General features: G+C 52.2%; 2 protein-coding genes across 2 annotated transcripts in view; both read left to right on the top strand.

Annotated features, from left to right (window-relative positions):
* MYH9 (myosin heavy chain 9) overlaps positions 1-6,549 on the top strand; it is an 89,367-nt gene extending 82,818 nt beyond the window's left edge. The window contains exons 35-41 of the mRNA XM_059186854.1: positions 1,280-1,408; positions 2,366-2,454; positions 2,544-2,667; positions 2,978-3,186; positions 3,759-3,867; positions 3,967-4,139; positions 4,975-6,549. Of these exons, the coding sequence (XP_059042837.1) occupies positions 1,280-1,408; positions 2,366-2,454; positions 2,544-2,667; positions 2,978-3,186; positions 3,759-3,867; positions 3,967-4,139; positions 4,975-5,092 (951 nt within the window). The 3' untranslated portion in view covers positions 5,093-6,549. The remainder of the gene's footprint in view (positions 1-1,279; positions 1,409-2,365; positions 2,455-2,543; positions 2,668-2,977; positions 3,187-3,758; positions 3,868-3,966; positions 4,140-4,974) is intronic.
* An 11,564-nt stretch (positions 6,550-18,113) lies between these two features.
* On the top strand, positions 18,114-19,153 carry LOC131838013 (apolipoprotein L2-like). Its single transcript, XM_059183651.1, has one exon. It carries the CDS (start codon positions 18,506-18,508, stop codon positions 19,118-19,120), a length of 615 nt encoding a protein of 204 aa, XP_059039634.1. The 5' UTR covers positions 18,114-18,505; the 3' UTR covers positions 19,121-19,153.
* Positions 19,154-19,279: the final 126 nt, after the last annotated feature.

The following is a 19,279-nucleotide window of genomic DNA, read 5'->3' as shown; positions in this document are numbered from 1 at the left end:
CACCCTCTCCTCTCCATGGCCGACTAGGATGCCCTCAGTCTTGGAACAGAAAGAAACTTGCACTAAGATCGTTGACTTTGTGTGTGTTAAGCAAGGAAATGCACATAAACCTAGAAACACAGTGATGTAGGGATGTAGTACTTGGTGGTAGATTCCAGAGTAAACCAGACATGGCCCGGGGTCATGGCCCAGGTCCCGACCCCATACAGCCTTAGTGGGCAGTGATTGAAGCTTCCGAGTTGAGCATAGACCCCATCTGCAGCCCACAGCACAGAATGCACACTTGGGAAATTCTCACTTCACCAATAAGTAAAGATCATAGGTCTTGTTTATTTATATGTTTTTTATTATTAAAATTTAGTATTATTAAAATTTAATAACTTCAACATTATTAGCATATAGTGTTTCGTTAGTTTCACATGTATGACACAGTTATTCATCACTATGTCCATACAGTACTCTGTGATCATCAGGATACATGAAAGATAACAAATTTCATTTGATTCTCTTTATTTATTAAAAGAGTTTGTATATTTATTAGAGAGCTCGAGTGGGAGGAGGAGCAGAGGCAGAGGGACAACCAGATTCCCCACTGAGCAGGGAGCCCGTTGCTGGACTTGATCCCTGGGATCATGGTCTGAACTGAAGACAGATGCTTAACTTAGACTGAGCTACCCAGGCGCCCCAAAGATAATAAATTTTAAAAAACAGCTCTGCGAAGCCACGTGGCACACCGAAACCCAGCCACAGAAAGAAAAAGTTTAGGGTCTGTCGGTGAGGTCGTAAGGCAGTTGTCCCTGTTACCATCTGGCCTGAGGAGTCCCACTTGAGGATTTATCTATAGAAGAAAAAAAAGAAACAAACCTATTTGACTAAGATCTTTAGAGTTAGAACCAATCACAGGAGAACAAAGGAAATGTGTTTCTTCCCTATAGTGGGGGCTGACCTGGCAGGTGGGTGTGGACCCGGAGGAGCTGGTGTCCCAGGGAGCAGCCTTGGAGCGCTGCTGCATTTGGGTCAACAGGACGTTGTAAAAAGTGTAGCCCAGATTACAGCTCGGGCTGATGGGTAGCTGGTGACTGACACTGCCGAAGGTGTGCTTTGTAAAACCCGATGGTCAAAAAACGTGTGAAAATGATAAGGATTAAAAAGATCCGTGTCATTATTATGCCCTTTACTGTTAAGTTGGTTACATGTGGCAGCAGGCTGAAAGCAGCCCAAGGTCTTGAGGGTGGGGTGGTGGCTGTGGGGGGTACCAAGCTTCACCTGCCCACCCCAGGCCCAGATGAAGGACTACATGCGGGAACTGGAGGACACACGTGCATCACGAGAGGAGATCCTGGCTCAGGCCAAGGAGAACGAGAAGAAGCTGAAGAGCATGGAGGCCGAGATGATCCAGCTGCAGGAGGTGGGCCAGGCCCCAGGGGGGCACTCGGGGCACCAGCAGGGGGCAGCCTACGGCCTCTGCCCAGCCAGGCTGGGCCGCCCAGTGGCCCAGCTGGCAGCCAACAGGCCAACTTCAGCAGTGGGTTGGGGGTGGGTTTGGCTTCGTGAAAGAAGTCCCTGCAGGGTTTCGTAAAGTAGCTGGGCTTCCTGGTGTGACTAAACTGTGTGTGTGAGTTAAACTGTCACTATTTGGGGCCAGCTCCCTTGCATGAAATGAAGCTTCCTGGTACTCCCCACCTCCTGCTGAGTGTTTACGCCTGGCAAGGGGAGGGCGCTTTCCCAAATGCTCCGGCACCACGTGTCCCCCTTGCTGCCTTGTCTGTCACACAAGAGGTGTATCGCTAGAGCCTTCCCTCTGCTCTACGCGGTCTTCAGCCTGAGGTTAATGGGCCACTTGGTGCTCCTACTGGGGCTGGGTGTCTGGGCATGTCCTCGTCCACACTGTCCTCATGGCTGTGCCCTCGAGCCTGGACCTGGGGTCAGCCCTCCCTCTGAGATCAAGTGTGGCTCTCTATTGGGACCACCTTACCCAACTGGCTTTCAGACTCTGTGCTCTCACCCAAACTCCCATCCTTGTCCTCCCGACTTCCGGTCTCCCCAGAATGCAGAGGGACCAGATCCCATTAGCCCAGGACAGTTTTTTATTTATCTCTACCTCCCCACTCTGACTTGGCTGTAACACTTAGAGAGAGGGGCTTTGCAAATGAGGTGCCTAAGTCATGGTCTCAGAGGGAGGAATCAGCCCTGTAAGCCAGAGGGGCTCATGAGGAAGGGCTTCATGGAAGAGGCAGACCTGGGAGGGGGTTTGAGAGGAAGGGCAAGGGGCTGGGGGAGCATGGTGCTGCGAGTTCCAGGAATGGGGGGGGGGCAAGGGACTTTGGGGTGTCCCAGATGGTCACAGTCCACATTCTCATGGCAGGAACTGGCAGCCGCCGAGCGTGCCAAGCGCCAGGCCCAGCAGGAGCGGGATGAGCTGGCTGACGAGATTGCCAACAGCAGTGGCAAAGGGTGAGCCGTGGCATGCCATGTTGAGCTAAGGGCAGGTGTGCCCATCCTCTGGGACAGGCCCTGTCTCACTGCTCCCCGCTCTCACCCAGAGCCCTGGCGCTGGAAGAGAAGCGGCGCTTGGAGGCCCGCATCGCTCAGCTGGAGGAGGAGCTGGAGGAGGAACAGGGCAACACGGAGCTGGTGAACGACCGGCTGAAGAAGGCAAACCTGCAGGTGGGTGGGGCCAGGGCCGCCTGGAGTTTTTCCGCACCAGGCTCTGCTCCTTTGAGACCATGCTGGCAGGAGCCTAGGGCTTGCTGGGCTTTGGAGAGGGTGTCCTGGCACCTGTGAAGGTCTCCCTTGGTTTCGTTCTCTCGACCCTGGCTGTGGGGGAACTCCTTTTTCTAGGAGGGTCCAGAGCTCATGAACTTGGGGCCCGAGGGCCTAGTGTTTTCTGAGGCTCTTGAGGAACCAGTGGCGCAGCTTCTGCCCCAGGGAACCCCCGCCCCAGCCCTCCTGGGTTCACCAGCCTTCCTTCCTGTAGATCGACCAGATCAATACCGACCTGAACCTCGAGCGCAGTCACGCCCAGAAGAACGAGAATGTGCGACAGCAGCTGGAGCGCCAGAACAAGGAGCTCAAGGTCAAGCTTCAGGAGATGGAGGGCACTGTCAAGTCCAAGTACAAGGCTTCCATCACTGCCCTGGAGGCCAAGATCGCACAGCTGGAGGAGCAGCTGGACAACGAGACCAAGTAGGTGTTCCTTCCCAATGCTGGACTCAGCCTGCAGACTCCTCTGTTGCTGCCCGAGGCCCAGAGACTGTTGTCCCCCTCCTGACGGCTGCTCATCCCTTCCATTGGGGCTTCTAAGTTTGCGTAGGAGTCCATGGGCCCACCTCTAGAGTTGGGGCTTCGGACAAATGTCTCTCGGGCCTGAATCAGGCAGAGGTGGCGGTTGCTGCCTGCTTGGGCAGCTAGTCTATGGGCTCAGCAAGACTGGGGTGTCGTTGGAGGTAATGGGAAGGTCACACTGGGTTGCAAATCTCAGTTTCCCCTTTCCTTGCTACGTACCTGCTCCTTGGGCTGTGTCCCCCCTCCCCGGAGCCCACTTTCTCCTCTGTGAAATGGGGTAGTCGCCGTGCGTCCCCCGCAGGAGACCAAACACGTCGTGGGTGTTGGGTGGAGATGGGCCGGCCTCCGCCTGGGGGCTTCCTCGTGGGGGACATGCCCGTGAGGCGCGGGGACAGGTCGTCCAGCCGGTGTGGTGTGGTGTGGCCGGACCCTCTGAGCCGGGGTCTCTGAGCCGCCGCCTCTCTGCCCTGCAGGGAGCGCCAGGCAGCCTGCAAACAGGTCCGTCGGGCCGAGAAGAAGCTGAAGGACGTGCTGCTGCAGGTTGATGATGAGCGGAGGAACGCCGAGCAGTTCAAGGACCAGGTGTGTGCGCATGCGTGCGCGCGAGCGCGTGCGTGGGGCCGCAGCGCCTGGTGGGCCTCTCCGGCCGGGGCGCCTGACCGGGACCTCTGGTCTCCACAGGCTGACAAGGCGTCGGCCCGCCTGAAGCAGCTCAAGCGGCAGCTGGAGGAGGCTGAGGAGGAGGCCCAGCGGGCCAACGCCTCCCGCCGGAAGCTGCAGCGCGAGCTGGAGGACGCCACGGAGACCGCCGACGCCATGAACCGCGAGGTCAGCACCCTCAAGAACAAGCTCAGGTGAGCCCCGTGGCCGCGGCCTCCCCTCCCTGAGCTCGGGGCGCCGGAAAGCTCGTTTCAGACGAAACTCCCAGGAGCCGCCCCCGTCTGCGTCCAGGGCCGCGCCGTCTCCGCCCGTGCGGCTCCCGGGGCTCCCGGGTGAGCCCTGCGCTCCGTCTCTGGGAAAACCCCGCCGGCGGAACCAGGCCGGCCCGGAGGGGCTCCAGGCTGGCTGTGGGGCCCTGGCGGCCGCTCGTGGGGGCCCGGCCGGCCCGGCACGCGCTGGGGGCCTGGGGGCGCCGGCTGAGGCGGCCCCGCGGCCTTCACGGCGCCTGTGCCCGCGGGGAGGCGCGGCTGTGCGCTCTCGCGGAGCGTTGCTGCCGGAGGGGGAGCCGGCGGTGCAGGCAGAGGCTCTTTTTCCCGGGATTCCCGGGATTCCCGCTGCTTCTCTCCCTTCGGCGTGAAGGCGACAGGAGGCCGCCTTCCAGCCCGTCGCTAATAGCGTTGTGCGCGCGACCCGGAGTAGGCGACGGGGTCCCGTCCCGCGTGCGGTCCCCGTGTCTCCGTCTGCCCCGCTGCTGCGTCGTCGGAGCCCGGGTGTGCGGGCTGGCGTGTGTCTCGCGCGGGTGACTGCGTCTGCTGCTGGGCCTCTCTCTCGCCGTCAGCCCCGGCTTCCCCACGGCTTCTCACTGGTGATTTGGAATGAAGTGGGAGCCCGTGTTTCTCCAGGCTCCCCGGTTCTTGGCCCACTGCCCAGGGCGCTGGGGCCTGGTGTCCGTCTACAGATGGCTTGGAGGGGTGCCAGCTGTACTTGCCCTCCTGGCCGGCCCTGCTGACCCTGTGCCTCTGTCCCCAGGCGAGGGGACTTGCCGTTTGTCGTGCCCCGCCGGATGGCCCGGAAAGGTGCTGGCGACTGCTCGGACGAGGAGGTGGATGGCAAGGCGGATGGGGCTGAGGCCAAAGCTGCTGAGTAATCTCTCCTCCTGCTGCCTGGAACGGATGGACAGACCGCCACATGACTCCGTCTCCCCTTTCCAGCACCCCCCACCCCCGCAGCACCCTCCTCCACCTTCTGGGGACTGCCGTGACCGTGACCTCCCCACCCAGTCCCACCAGGCCAGGAGACCTCAAGCCTGCGCCTCCCCGCCCGCCCCCCAGGCCTTGCTGAGGGCGTTTGGCTTCCTCCACTGCATCCGCTTCTGCACCCTCCCACCCCCAGCACCCGATACCAAAGAGTCAGAGTCTTGGGCCCCGGCCTGGGAACTGAGTGACCAGCAGGCTCTCGGCCCTCCCTTGCCACATAGCACAAGACAAGGAGGGCAGGCCACCGGGGATGGGCAAAGAGAGTTTTCTACGAATCTATTTTTCTTCAGACTAAGAAGTTTTGATAGCCCAGCACCCCAGAAGAGTTGTCACCTTCCCCCACCTCCGCCACCAGCTCCCCCTCCTCCTTTGCTGTTGGCAATCACACACGGCGACCTCACGACCTCTGCCCCGTTGGCCCCGCACTCCCGAGGGCCCTGGGTGATTGGGTAAGGGCAGGCCCAGGGCTGACCCCTCTGTGCAGGGCACAGAATGCGGAGTGCAAGGAAGGAGCCGTCCCTCCCCACGCGCTCTGGGCAGCGCCACAGTGGTCCCCTTCCTGTTTCAGAGTGTCTCAAGTGCAATGATGACCCCCTTCCCTCCTCTGTGGAGGGCAGCGGGCCCCTGCCACCAGGGGGCTGCTGGGCCCCACAGACAGGGCATCGGGGCCACGCTGGGAAGGCCATCGGGGGCTTCTCCCAACATTCTTGGGGACCAAATATATTTAATGGTTAAGGGACTTGTCCCAGGTCTGACAGCCAGAGCATTGCGAAGGGCCAGCGGCCCTCCCACACGACCTTGTATCTACTCCAGGACTGGGGCCCAAGGGTACATAATCTGCACCGTCGACTCAGTATGGTTTAAAGATCTGCCGTCTGCATGGATGTGTTTGAAAGCAAAAAAAAAAAAAAAAAAGGTTTCTTCTCCCCTCGCCTTATAATAAATGATAAAATTCCAAGTCTTTATCACTGCCTTTCCTTTGGAACCATGTTTAGAAGAGAGTAGCTTGTCCTACACTGGTCTACACTGGTTGCTGAATTTACCTGTATTCCTAACTGTTTTGTATATGCGGCATTTAGACTTACTTATGGCAAAGAAGGCATCTTTTTTTTTCTTTTTTGAAAAAAACTCAACAAATCATGAAGATATATATGAAAGCTACGTATGCCTAAAAAGCTCTGAATTCAGGTCCCAGTTGCTGTCACAAAGGAGTGAATGGAGCTCCCAGCCCCACCCCTTTTTTATATAATAAAAGTGCCTTAGCATGTGTTACAGCTGTCACCACTACAGTAAGCTGGTTTACAGATGTTTTCCACTGAGCGTCACAATAAAGAGTACCGTGCTACGAGCCGTGTGTCTGCTGGTGTCTCTCTGCCGGAGCGGGTTGCCTGAATGGGACGGCATCCACTTTGTGCATCATCTTCTTCTTTTTATATTTTATTTCTTTATTTGAGAGATGGGGAAAGAGCACAAGAGGAGGGGGAGGGAGAAGCAGGCTCGCCACTGACCGGGGAACTCAATGCAAGGACTTGATCCTAGGTTGATGGGATCATGACGCGAGGCAAAGGCAAACGCTTCACTGACTGAGCCTAGTGACCCTTTGAGCATCTTCAAAAGCTTCCCGTAGTGCAGCATGGCCGAGGCACAGACTGGGGTGAGGAGTGGCAGTCGTGCAGGAAAGGTAAGCTAGAAAGGGAGACTGGACCAGGGGCAAGGATGCTAAGAGGGTCTTTTAAAACTTCCGTTTACTTCAGTTACTGAGTACCCACTGTGTGCTTGACAGGGGTTTAGGGACCCAAATCTAGGTGCTGACTTAGGAACATCCTTAGTTGTTAGACAAAGCCTGTCCTCTGGAGGTTCATTTCGAGTTCGTACATAAGCAAGACCAAGGGAGTCCAGTGGTGGGGCCTGTGGGTATTGGAACAGGAGGCTGCCAAACTTTTGTTCTTTCATTGGTTCTTTTAGCAGAGGCAGAGGAGAACCTGGCCTCTTGCAGGCACCTGCCCTACGAGGACAAGGAAGACAAGGGGTCCCTGCAGGAGCAAGAGGGAGGAGAGGGAAAGGCATCCCTTAGAGAAGGGCTATGGCATGGACCCAAGCAGCCTACCTCTGCACCACCAGGGTCCCGGGACCACTGTGGGGCCGGCTTGTCTGCTACAGAAAGTGGTGGGCTTCCATTTGCCCACTCCTTCAGCCTCTGCACAGGTGCAGGTGTGCTCGCTGGCCCCGGGGAGGAAACCGCAGATGATGGCTGGGGGTAGCCAGGTGCCAGGCACCAGACGACTCTGGGTGCTTCAAGCTTTCTTAGAGGATCCAGGGGAGAACTCCTTTCCTCCAGCTGTGGCGACTCCAGGCTTCTCTCTGATCTCTGCCTCTGCCTTCACATGGCCTTCTCCCCTCAACTCCCTGCTGTCTCTCCTCTGGGTGTCTCTCGTAAGGACTCTAGTCATTGGATTTAGGGCCCACCAGATATTCAGTGATGATCTCAAGATCTTTAAGTTAAAGAATTTGCAAAGACAGGTTTTTCTACATGATGTCAGTTATTGGATTGCAGACATGAGGTCATGCGTGTATCTTTTAGGGACCACCATTCAGTCCACTGCAGTACTCTGCAAATATCCGTCCTTTGCCTTCAGCTCTGTGACTCGACTCTGCCCTTTGTGCAGGGGAAATTCCGACTGGGGACCCACCATGCCCACAAGGGATGGGCAGTCCCAGGGTTGCCTGACCCACCCAACAGGCTGAGAGGGAAAGAAGTTCACAGTGTATGTTTTGGAAGGGGACAGGGAAGGAGTTGTCAGCCAAAGACTAGGGCAGAGGCGAGAAGCCATGATCAGGTAGGTCTGTTTGTGCAGAAAAGCAATGTGATGTGGAAAAGCTGCTTCCTGGAGGCGAAACCCTCATGTCTGGGGCTCTGGAGGGGATCCTGGCACAGTGGGAGGCTGGGAGGGGCCCCCAAGGTCCTGCCTGATTTTAGAGCCTGGTCACTCAGCCACAGAAAGGAAAGGACTATTTGTATAGGCAGGAACTTGGGTGGGGTTCAAGCCCGTTATACTGGGTGTGTTTTTTAAATGCCAGTCTTACAGGCTTACATACTGTGTGACTCCACTTATCAAATATTTTCAAAATGCCAAAATTACAGAGATGGAAAGCAGGTCAGTGGTTGCCAGGAGTTAGGGAAGTCCTGGGAAGGTGACCCTAAAAGGTGAGTGCCAGGGCGTTTGCTTGCAGGGATGTAACAGTCTCGAGTGTTGTGAGGGTCCTGTGAATCGATGGGTCCTCAGACTCTCATGCAGACATACCAGTGAGTGTGGGCAGAAACTAGGGCGGTTTGAGTGAGGTCCATCATCCAATTACTTGAACCGGGGTCTGTATCCTTGCTTTGAGAACGACCATAGTTAGGGAAGATGTCACTGCCAGGGAAATGGGGTGAAATATACTTTTTTGTTTTGTGAGTCTATACTCTATAGGATTTTTTTTTAACACCTAAGTTTCTTTTTTTAAAAGATTTTATTTATTTATTTATTTGAGAGAGAGAGAGAGAGAGAGAGAGCATGAGAGGGATGAAGGTCAGAGGGAGATGTAGACTCCCTGTGGAGCCGGAAGCCTGATGTGGGACTCGATCCTGTGGCTCCGGGATCATGACCTGAGCCTAAGGCAGTCACTTAAGCAACTGAGCCACCCAGGGGCCCTGTGTTTTCTTTTTTTAAGTCTGTGATTCAGGATCTGAATGGTGATGGTGATTGGGGAGCCCCACATTGGGCTCCCTGCTGAGCAGGAAGCCCGCTTTTCCCTCTCCCTCTGCCTGCCACTCCCTGTCCCTCTCCCCCTTTCATGCTCGCGCGCTCTCTCTCAAGTAACTAAAATCTTTATTTAAAAAAGACTCCATTTCTTATTAGGATTAATTAACCATGAAAGAGTCCCCATTATATTAACTCCTTTTTGCATACGAACTTTTTACCTTTATATCTACCTTTTTTGTGCACTTGGTCTCAACTCTTCTCCTTTTAACATTAGGAACTCATGGCCTTTCACAGATTTAGCCTGGCCCAATTAAACATGATCAAAGTAATCATTATCAAGTATCATTATTACTCTATGTAATTTGGTAGGATCGCCAGTGGGTACTATATTGAGCACCGCTCTGAACATCCCTGAAGCATCCTTTCCTTCTGGAGTAGGGGCTGTTGAAGGCCCCTGGATTTCCGTTTTCCTCCAAGGTGTCTTGCTACCTTTGAGTGGAGGAAAAGCCATGGATGCCTGTGGGAGTGGGCGAGGGATGGCTAGACCATATATATATATATACCTGTGGAAGGGTGGCACTCATGCTGATTATTCTCATTGAACCTATGTTATCATCCCACTTTTCTTAGAGAACTTACTTTATCAACCACCGAGGTTTCTCCCATGCTGTCAGTTGTCACATCAGGAGTCAGGCTGATTTCTTATGGGTAATGATCCACTGGCTCTCATCATGTTGAACATGGTGGTGCCAGAAACCAGCCCATTATTGGGGTGAGCTGTTACTCACTGCTCTAAAGGGACTTCCACGTTCTTAAAATTAAAAAAGAAATCAAAGTAACAAGCGCAAATGGTTAAAACAAATCCACTAGTCCCGAGGGCTCTGCTAACCTACTTTCCCAATTAAAAAGAATCACTTTCAATTTGTTGCTTTTTCTTTAGGTGGTTAATCAGTATCTTTATATGATATTCCTACAGTGGGAGAACAGAATAGGTGAGAGTGTAGGCTCTGGAGATAAGGAGTCTGGATTTGATTATGGCTCTGGCACTAGCTGAGTGCTTTGAATTACCTACCCTTTCTGGGTTTCATTTCCTTTTCTTACAGAATCATGGTGAGAACTAATGTATGAGTTGATGCATCCAAATCACTTAGAACGGTGCCTGGTGCAAAGTAGATAGTCACCCACCATGATAGCTAACTTCATTCCCTTCATTTTTATTTATATTTATTTTAAGGTTTTTTTAGTTATTTATTTGACACAGAGAGAGAGATCACAAGTAGGGAGAGAGGCAGGCAGAGGTGGGGGGTGGGGGAAGCAGACTCGCTGCTGAGCAGAGAGCCTGATGGGGCACTCGATCCCAGGACCCTGAGATCATGACCTGAGCCGAAGGCAGAGGCTTAACCCACTGAGCCACCCAAATGCCCCATTATTCTGACTTTGTTTTATAATGTGAGCTACATGCCCAACATGGGGCTTGAACTCCTGACCTCGAGATCAAGAGTTGCATGCTCTGGTCCTCAGCCAGCCACGGACCCCTTCTGGTGTCATTTTTTAATCGATCTGAGCCACCCTTTTCATCTGGTCATCTTTCTTACATATCTGAACCTAGATTGCCCATCTGTATTTAAGAGAGAGGTAAGTTGACTGACAGGCTTTCATGCAGAGTGATTGGATGAGGGCCTCCTAGACGCCAGAAGACAGGTATTTTTTTCTGGAGGCTTTCAATTCTGCTTTTCCCCTTCTGGTGTAGACCTGGGCTGATGTGAATAGAGGGTTGGGTGTGGGGCTGATAACCTTATTCCTGCTCACCTCCACCTGCCTCTCACCTTCGGTCTCCCTCTCCGAAGCTCTGCCTAGCAGACCATTCTTCGTGCCTATTTGCCCTCTGTCTGTTTTTCTGATGGAAATTCCCTCTATTTTTCTGACCAGTCTGCAACCTCTGGGCCCCGTTCTCCTTTTTCATTGGCAGCGAATGAAGAGAGACGCTGTGTGGGTTCTTGAGTCCAGCAGGCAGGGTTGCACCCAGGCTACTGCTGACCAGATTTCTGACTCTGGGAAAAATCACATAGTCTGTGCTTTAGTTTCCTTATCTGCAAACAGGGATGCAAGCGATACGCAGCTCAATGATTACTGGAAGAAGACGGGTTATTATTTGTAAAGTCTTAGAGCAATCAGCAGCGCAGAGCTTAGGATACAAATGTGAGTCACTGTTCTCATTTGTTATTTTTATACCTATAAGTACTTTTACTCTCTTTCAGTCAGGTCTCAGGAGGGGTGGCTGTTAAATGCTCTTTTGTCTTGTTCAGATAGTGCCAAGGGGCTCCTGACTGGCTCATTTGGAAAAGCCTGGGACTCTTGACCTTGGGGTTGTGAGTTAGAGTCCCAAATCGGGTGTAGAGATTATTTAAAAAAAAAAAAAAAAAGTTAACTTAAAATATAATGCTTAAATGTAATCAACATTTGCTATCTTTCCTCATCTCCCAAGCCAAAGTAATAACAGAACTAAAAGAAATATAAATTATTTATATAAATAAATTATTTATATAATATATATTATTAATTATATATATATAAATAAATATAAAATAGAAATAAATTCTTGTTAAGGGTCTGTTTTTTAGTTTATTTTTATTTTTATTGTTAAGATTTTTTAAATTTATTTGACAGAGAGAGACACAGGAGAGCAGGAACACAAGCAGGGGGAGTAGGGGAGGGAGAAGAGGGCTTCCCGCAGAGCGGCAATATGGGACTCCATCCTAGGACCCTGGGATCATGACTAGACCTGAAGGCAAATGGTCAGTAACCTAGCCACCCAGGCGCCCAACGATCTGTTTTTTTAAAAAATAGGATGAGGGACACCCTCATGTACTGTGAGTGTGCATGTGATTGGTATAACATTTTTTGTAACAGTGGGGCTCTAGGTAAGAAAAAATTTGTATGTGTTGATAGCTTCTGACCCAGTCATCGTGCTTCTAGAAGAGTCTTAAGGAAACAATCTCAAATACAGGCAGTGTTTCATACAAGGAGATTGTTCTTTGCATTTACATTTAGATGAAGAATCAGAAAGAGTCTAAGGTTCCCAGTTGGGGGAAGACTATAGAGAGGACTGCACATTATCAAGAAGCCTAGACAAGGTCTGTAGGGATTGTGCCAGGACTCAGCAGGACTCCGGACCCTGTGGGATGAAGAATCTTGCAGAAGCAAGGAGGACACAGGCTGTGGGAAGCTGTGGCACCAGGAAATTGAGTGAGACAAAGACTGGTTAGCGATGCAAGCCAGCTCTGTGGAAGGAGAGGAGTCATTTACAAATAAATACACAGTTGACCCTTGAAGAACACAAGTTTGAATGACACAGATCTGCTTATATGCAGATTTTTTCATTAAATATATGTGCAGTACAGTAAATGTATTTTCTCTTCCTTATGATTTTAGCATTTTAATTTTCTCTAGCTTTCTCTGTTGCAAGAACACGTTTCATAATACATATAACATACAAATGGTGTGTTATCAGTTATTTATGTTATTGGTGAGGCTTTTGGTCAGGAGTAGGCTATTAGTAGTTAAGTTCTGACAGTCAGAAATTACGCATGCATTTTTTACTTCACGAGGATGAAGGTCAGCAGCCCTAACCCCTGTATTATTCAAAGGTCACTGTACATAAATAAATCTTTTTGTAGATTAAAGGGAGTAGAGCACAGAATTTGGATCAGAGACACTCGGGTTCCCGTCCTGACTCTAGCGCTATTGTGAGAACTTGGACTAACCTAAGTTCAGGTGATGGTTTCCTTCACTTACTAGTGGGAGTCCCAGGAGCCCCACATCCTGGAGTGGGTACTCAGTGAGCGGACACATCAGGAGCCTGCCTATCATCAATACTTGATCAGTATTAGCTCTTACCCTTAGTAAACACATACGTTCCCGACCTCAAGGAATTTCCAGCACACTTGTTCCCATCTTTTCTTCTGTGTTTGGTTTTATTGCTTGTGTAACTTCTCAGATGGCAGTCTCCTTGTCCGATGATCTTCTTCTTGTGCCCCAACAGGCGACAGGACCCTGATTGGGCTTGGGAGTGAGCTGGAGTGAGGTGAGTAACTTTCCTTAAATAGCAGCTGGCTGGGACGCCTGGGTGGCTCAGTTGGTTAAGCAGCTGCCTTCGGCTCAGGTCATGATCCCAGGGTCCTGGGATCGAGTCCCACATCGGGCTCCTTGCTCGGCAGGGAGCCTGCTTCTCCCTCTGCCTCTGCCTGCCTCTCTGTCTGCCTGTGCTTGCTCGCTCTCTCTCCCTCTGTCTCTGACAAATAAATAAAATCTTAAAAAAAAAAAAAAAATAGCAGCTGGCAAAAGCCAGTACACAAACACACGGGGTAAAGTCCATTTTGGCATATGTCGCCATCCCAGAGGAAAGCCCCAAGACCTGGCCCCTCACTGCGGCCTGCTGCCTCCGCTGGCTCACATTTGACCCCACGATTTGTTCTCTCTTCCCCCGAGGTGAAGCGATAGCTCCTTCTAACTGCAATGCGGTCGCAAGGTGTAGGGAAAACTATGGCGACACTATGACCTCGGTAGCCCGTGGGCTCAGCCCAGGTAGTCGCCTTCCACTTCTCTGGATGATCCCTGGGATTGCGGGGATGCCTCCAGCTGAGTTCACCTACCGAGGAATCGGTCCCTTGAAGAGCTTCCTTGAGTCCCCAAGAGAGGTCAAGGGGAGTCCCCAGCCCAGGAGTCTGTAGGGGCACCTCCCACCGGTCTTCTTCTCAGGGTCATGGCTGAGGTACTTCCTTCCTTCCTTCCCCTGCTGCCCATCAAATCCATCAATGACCCAGAAGTGAGGCCAGGACAGTCCACAGAGAGGAGAGGGACAGCAGAAAGGAGGAGAAAAAAGGGATCCTGCAGCAGGGTGGGGTAGGGGGTAGACCAGCAACCTTGGAGCGTGCCCCTGCCCTCTTGCCCTGTCCAAGCTTCCAGCATGGCTCAGAATGACTGTGGGGCCTTATAATGGAGACCATTTCCTCCAGCTCTCACCCTGCTGCCAGCACGAGTGTTGTCTGAGGGTCAGTGGGCCACGACCTGGACCCCAGTCTTGTCTTTGCCACCTCCCAGCTATGTGATATGGAGTGTTTTATCTAATGTTACCTGTAAAATGAGAGTATTTCCTTCTGTGGTTATGAGGATCAAATAGAATGTGTTTATGTGTTTGGGCCAGGGCCTGCTACACAGTGTGTCCTCCCTAAGTATTGTTGCTGTCCCTTGTCCTGGAACCTCTTAGTTCCACGTAAAACCTCTCCTCCCCTAGCACCCCCTGGCCTCCCATGGCTATGTTAGGGCATTTGTCCTGTGTCCCAGCTATAAGCCCCTGCCTATCAGAAAAGAAAATGGGGGGGACGCCTGGGTGGCTCAGTTGGTTAAGCAGCTGCCTTCGGCTCAGGTCATGATCCCAGCGTCCTGGGATCGAGTCCCATATCGGGCTCCTTGCTCCGCAGGGAGCCTGCTTCTCCGTCTGACTCTGCCTTCCACTCTGTCTGCCTGTGCTCGCTCTCGCTCGCTCTCTCTGACAAATAAATAAAATCTTTAAAAAAAAAAAAAAAAAAAAAAAATAAAAAAATAAAAAAGAAAAGAAAATGGGGCAGGAACTGATTCTGTTGATCTCAATACGCCTGCCTAGGCCGAGTCTCAGCTATTTTCCTGCCCCACCACCCCACACCTCTGTCCCAACAAAAAGTCCATAAAAGCACAGTTTAGTGCTATGGTTTCCCTCCAGGTAAGCCCTGGTTTCTTCTCTCCCTTAGTGAAGCAGGAATAAGAGAGAAAGGAATAAGAGAGAAAAACTTTCATTTTTTCGTTCCATCTAGAGAGTGGAAGTTTTCTCAAGGAGGTCATTGAAACTTTCCAGAATGCAGTAAGCAGAGAGATGCTGCATGTCCTGCTGACTGACCATGAAGCCTGGAAGAGATTCATGGCTAAGGCCACTTTGACTAGGTAACCAACCCCCACCCAGATGCCGCAGGATGGTCACCCAGGTCTCTGCGGGACAGTGTCCTGGGTTGGGTTGAGCATGTTCCTTCTCCACAGTCCATGAGGAACATGTTTTCCATGACAATCACTGGCAGTGAATGGCCTCAGATTGAGGAGAGGTGAAACCTGCAGAGGCAGGTTATGTGACCTTGGGCTTTAACCTAAAGCTGACCCTTCTCTGCCTTGATGTGTTCATCTGTTCAATTTTATCATGAGAAAATGAAGACAATGTGTGTAACATCCCTAGCATAGTGATGGCACATAGTTGGAATCCATTAATGTTAAGTCTTTAGAGGTTTGCGGAGAAGTGACGGGGGTCAAGGTTCTTCTTCCTGGAGATGAGGGCCAAGCACGACATCCTCTGGGACCAGTCTCAGGAGCACTGACACCTCAGTCTGTGGCCCTGGGGATTCGGATTAGAGCCTTCACTCCCCATCTGAGCAGTTCCGTGAACATGCAGGATCCTGCGGGCCCATGAGGTGGAGAGGCTGGAGTGGAATTGGACTGAGCTGGTTGGCTCCTGACCCTCTCTCTGCCCAGCCCTGGAGCTCCCTGGGTCTGTGTGTCTGGGAGTGTCAGATTGGGCATTTGTTCCATGGGGACAGTAAATCAATCTAAGAAGATCGTGGCCAGGGCCTTTGTGTGAATTTCAAGGTGAAAACTGAAGAACCAAGTGCAGTCATGCTGTCCAAGGTGCCAGGAGGCTTGGACCAGGGCCAGAGATGACAATCAGGATGGACAAGGGGGCATCTAGGTTGGAGGACTAGGTAGGTTTGGGCAGCGGGTCTGGGACTGAGGGAAGCCCTAGGGCACAAACTTGAGGAGACCAGGGACCTAGCAGAGGTCCTGTTATTGGGACAGGGGACATTTCTTCCCTTCCTCCTTTGATCTCCTCCCCACCAGGCATACGGGGCCATAGAGGGTGTTTCTTCCATACCTTGCCCGGGGTCTAGGGGGTCTTACTACCATTTGGAAGCCCCTTTCTTCTACACAGAGCAGCTCCAGACCAGTAGGAGACAGTGTGACTTTGTGACAACTTCCAGCTCCGCAGGGTGCAGCTGCCGATTGTGTACCCTTGAGGGATTCTGAGCCTCAAAGGTCCCCACCAAAGAGGAAAGTACTTCCTCTGCTAGCTGCCAGGATGCAGGTCATTTCAGGCTGTGTGATTCATAGAGAAGGTTCGCGAAGTCTCCTGCATCTTTAAGAGATGTTGTAATCTTGCACATGGCCTTGGTGTACCAGCTAAGGTGTGAGTTAGGCTGGTGACACCTGTGAGGTCAGGGGTGCTGGGGTGGTGGCTCGGGAGTCGGTGACATGAGCTAGAGAGTCCGAGGGGAATCAGGATTGTGGGTGTCCCGGCTCTCAGTCAGTTGGGGCAGTGGCTGGGCCCCATCAGAGGACAGCAGGCTTGAGAAAGAGAGCAGCTGCCAAGCAAAATGGTCACTAAGGTCCTTTCTCGCTCTGAAGTCTTATTTTTTAAATTCCAAGTACCCAGAGCTAGCGAACATGCAAAGTCTGAGGACACAATCCCTATGACTGACTTTACTTTTGGCACCAGCTGCATATTTGAGGGTCCCCAAATTCCCCTGAGATTGGATGATTCCCCAGAAGCATTCACAGAGCTTGCCTAGAGTTGTCCCCTCAGTTATGCTGTGTGACAGGGGAAGATACAGGTTCCCATCAGCCATAGAGAGAGACACTTGGGGCAGAGTCTGGGAGGGTTTCCAGTGCAAAGCTTCCGCCATCCTCAGGAGGCCTTACTGTCCTGTATTCAGTGTGTGACAGTGCACAGGGAGCTGTTCCCACCAGGGGTGCTCACAAGGTGCAAGTAAGCAATTACTGTGACACTTGTCACTTAAGAGTGATGTCATAGGGGAGAGAGATTGGGCTCATCTTGGAACAGAGTGAAGACCGGTAGAGATTTATAGCCAAGGAGCAGGGCAGGGGCAGGGGATGGGAAATCACTAAAAGGAGACATCATGGTGGGGGGATTCCTGCTAACCTGACCCAACAGGGTTCTTTTTTTTTTTTTCTTAAGATTTCATTTATTCATTTGAGAGACAGAGATTACAAGTAGGCAGAGAAGCAGGCAGAGAGAGAGAGGAGGAAGCAGGCTCCCCGCTGAGCAGAGAGCCCGATGCGGGGCTCGCTCCCAGAACCCTGAGATCATGACCTGAGCCGAAAGCAGAGGCCTTAACCCACTGAGCCACCGAGGCGCCCCCCCAACAGGGTTCTTATTCAGACTGGGCATGACAGGCTGTCAAAGACAGGGCACAGAAGACCATGGTCAAGGGGCGCCTGGGTGGCTCAGTGGGTTAAGCCGCTGCCTTCGGCTCAGGTCATGATCTCAGGGTCCTGGGATCGAGTCCCGCATCGGGCTCTCTGCTCAGCAGGGAGCCTGCTTCCTCCTCTCTCTCTCTCTCTGCCTGCCTCTCTGCCTGCTTGTGATCTCTCTCTGTCAAATGAATAAATAAAAAATCTTTAAAAAAAAAAAAAAAAAAAAGAAGACCATGGTCAAGATGCAGTCAGGAGGAGGCTCATGAGAGCCCGGGTAACATGTTTTCCAGGAGAGAGTATTTTTCAGCCTGAACCTCAAGACAGAGTTTACTGGGGCTCAATCACATCTGCCTGCATGGCTGACCTGTTGCCTTCCACTCCCCTGGGAGGCCAGTTTCTAGATCCTCCATGGTCACAACTGACAGCTCATGACCCAAGGACTCCATCATCTTGTCAGGGTGTCCCGAGGCCAATGGCCCAGGTAGACAGTCGTATCGTTTTAGGACCCTTGACATCCTAGGTGGGGCCTAGTGCTCCCTTCCCAGTGCCCAGGGCAAGAGCAGACCTCTGTGGGTAAGTTCATCCCTCAGTACACACGAGGTTTCTCTGAACGAAGGTTTTCCTACTCCAACCGCACTTCCTTTCTTCATCTACAGAGTTCCCAGTCTGCACACACTGTGGTACTGACTGTGGGGCCCTGTCCTTGACTATGAGGCCGTCTTCCTCCAATAGCCACTATTTAAGAGCCTCTGAGGATGACACGGACTTATTTACTCCCCCACTGGGTGTGTTGTGCAGCGTGAGCCGTGTGCGGAATGTGTGCAACATTGCAGGAAGGATTCTTTGCATTAGTAAAACTCTTTTCCATTTGGTTTGCAGTAAAAGTTCTGTGGTATATGTAGGTTAGATCTAATGGAGCCTGTTTTCCGGATAAGCTTCTCCTAATCCCTTGACCTTCCCTGTTACAGGGAGGAGGTAGAAGCCCTACGTGAAGGTCTGAACGAGCTGCAAAGAGCCATGGCTATGGAGGCCGACGAGCAGCTGGCTAGGGAGAGGTTTCTGCATTAGTTTCCCCAGTTGAATGTGGAGCTTGAGGAGCGCCTAAGAAAGCTCCAAGAGCTTGCAGATGAGGTGGACAGGGTACCCAGTGGCTGCACCATCGCCAACGTAGTAGCCGGCTCCACTAGTGTTGTGTCTGGCCTCCTGAGCATCCTTGGTCTGGGTCTGGCTTCTGTGAGAGCAGGGGCCAGTCTGGCACTCTTGGCAACTGGAATGGGGCTGGGAGCAGCAGCCACTGTGACCCAGGTGTCTACCAGCATCGTGGAAGATTCAAGCAAGTTGTCCGCAAAAATCCAAGCCAACCTGACATCAACTAATTTTGACAAAAGACAGATCGTTGAAATGGTTCTGCATGACCGCAGACCCCAGATTTGTTCCTTAACAGATAAATGCTTTAGAGCCCTACAGAACATTGCAAAGAATATTCATGCCATCAAGCTAGCCAAAGTCAAACCTCGCCTTGTAGTCAATGCCAGGTGCCTTATGACAGCTCCGAGAGTCTCAGTTCAAGGTGGCTGGCAGGTGCAGAAAGCTTTTGGAGGCCCTGCTCTGGCAATGACCAAAGGAGCCCGGATCATAGGTGCGACCACCGCCGGTCTCTCCCTTGCGATGGATGTGGTCAACCTCGTGAAAGACTCAGAGCACTTGAAAAAAGAAGCAAAGGTAGAGTCAGCTGAAGACATGAGGTGGCGGGCCCGGGAGCTGGAGAGCAAGCTGGAGAAGCTCAGCGAGATCTTTGAAATTCTGAAGGAGGGCCCGACCGTGATCCCCGAGCAGAGTCGGGAGCAGGGACATGTGTGGGACAAAGACATGGAGGTGCCTTATTAGAGGGGGGAAAAGTGCCAAATAAAGCTTTTGAGTTGGGGGTTGAGGAGTTTGGCATTTCTGAAGCTGAGCCCAGTGAGGGAGGGGTTAATGCAGAGCGGGCAGGGGGAGTCAAAGAGGGGAAGGAACAAGGAACCTGGAGTATGGAAATTGGGGACAGAC

This window comes from Mustela lutreola, chromosome 8, assembly GCF_030435805.1.
Source record: "Mustela lutreola isolate mMusLut2 chromosome 8, mMusLut2.pri, whole genome shotgun sequence".
In the NCBI taxonomy this organism is placed as follows: Eukaryota; Metazoa; Chordata; class Mammalia; order Carnivora; family Mustelidae; genus Mustela; species Mustela lutreola.
The sequence above is the reverse complement of the archived record's forward strand: the minus strand, read 5'-3'. Positions and strand labels throughout refer to the sequence as shown.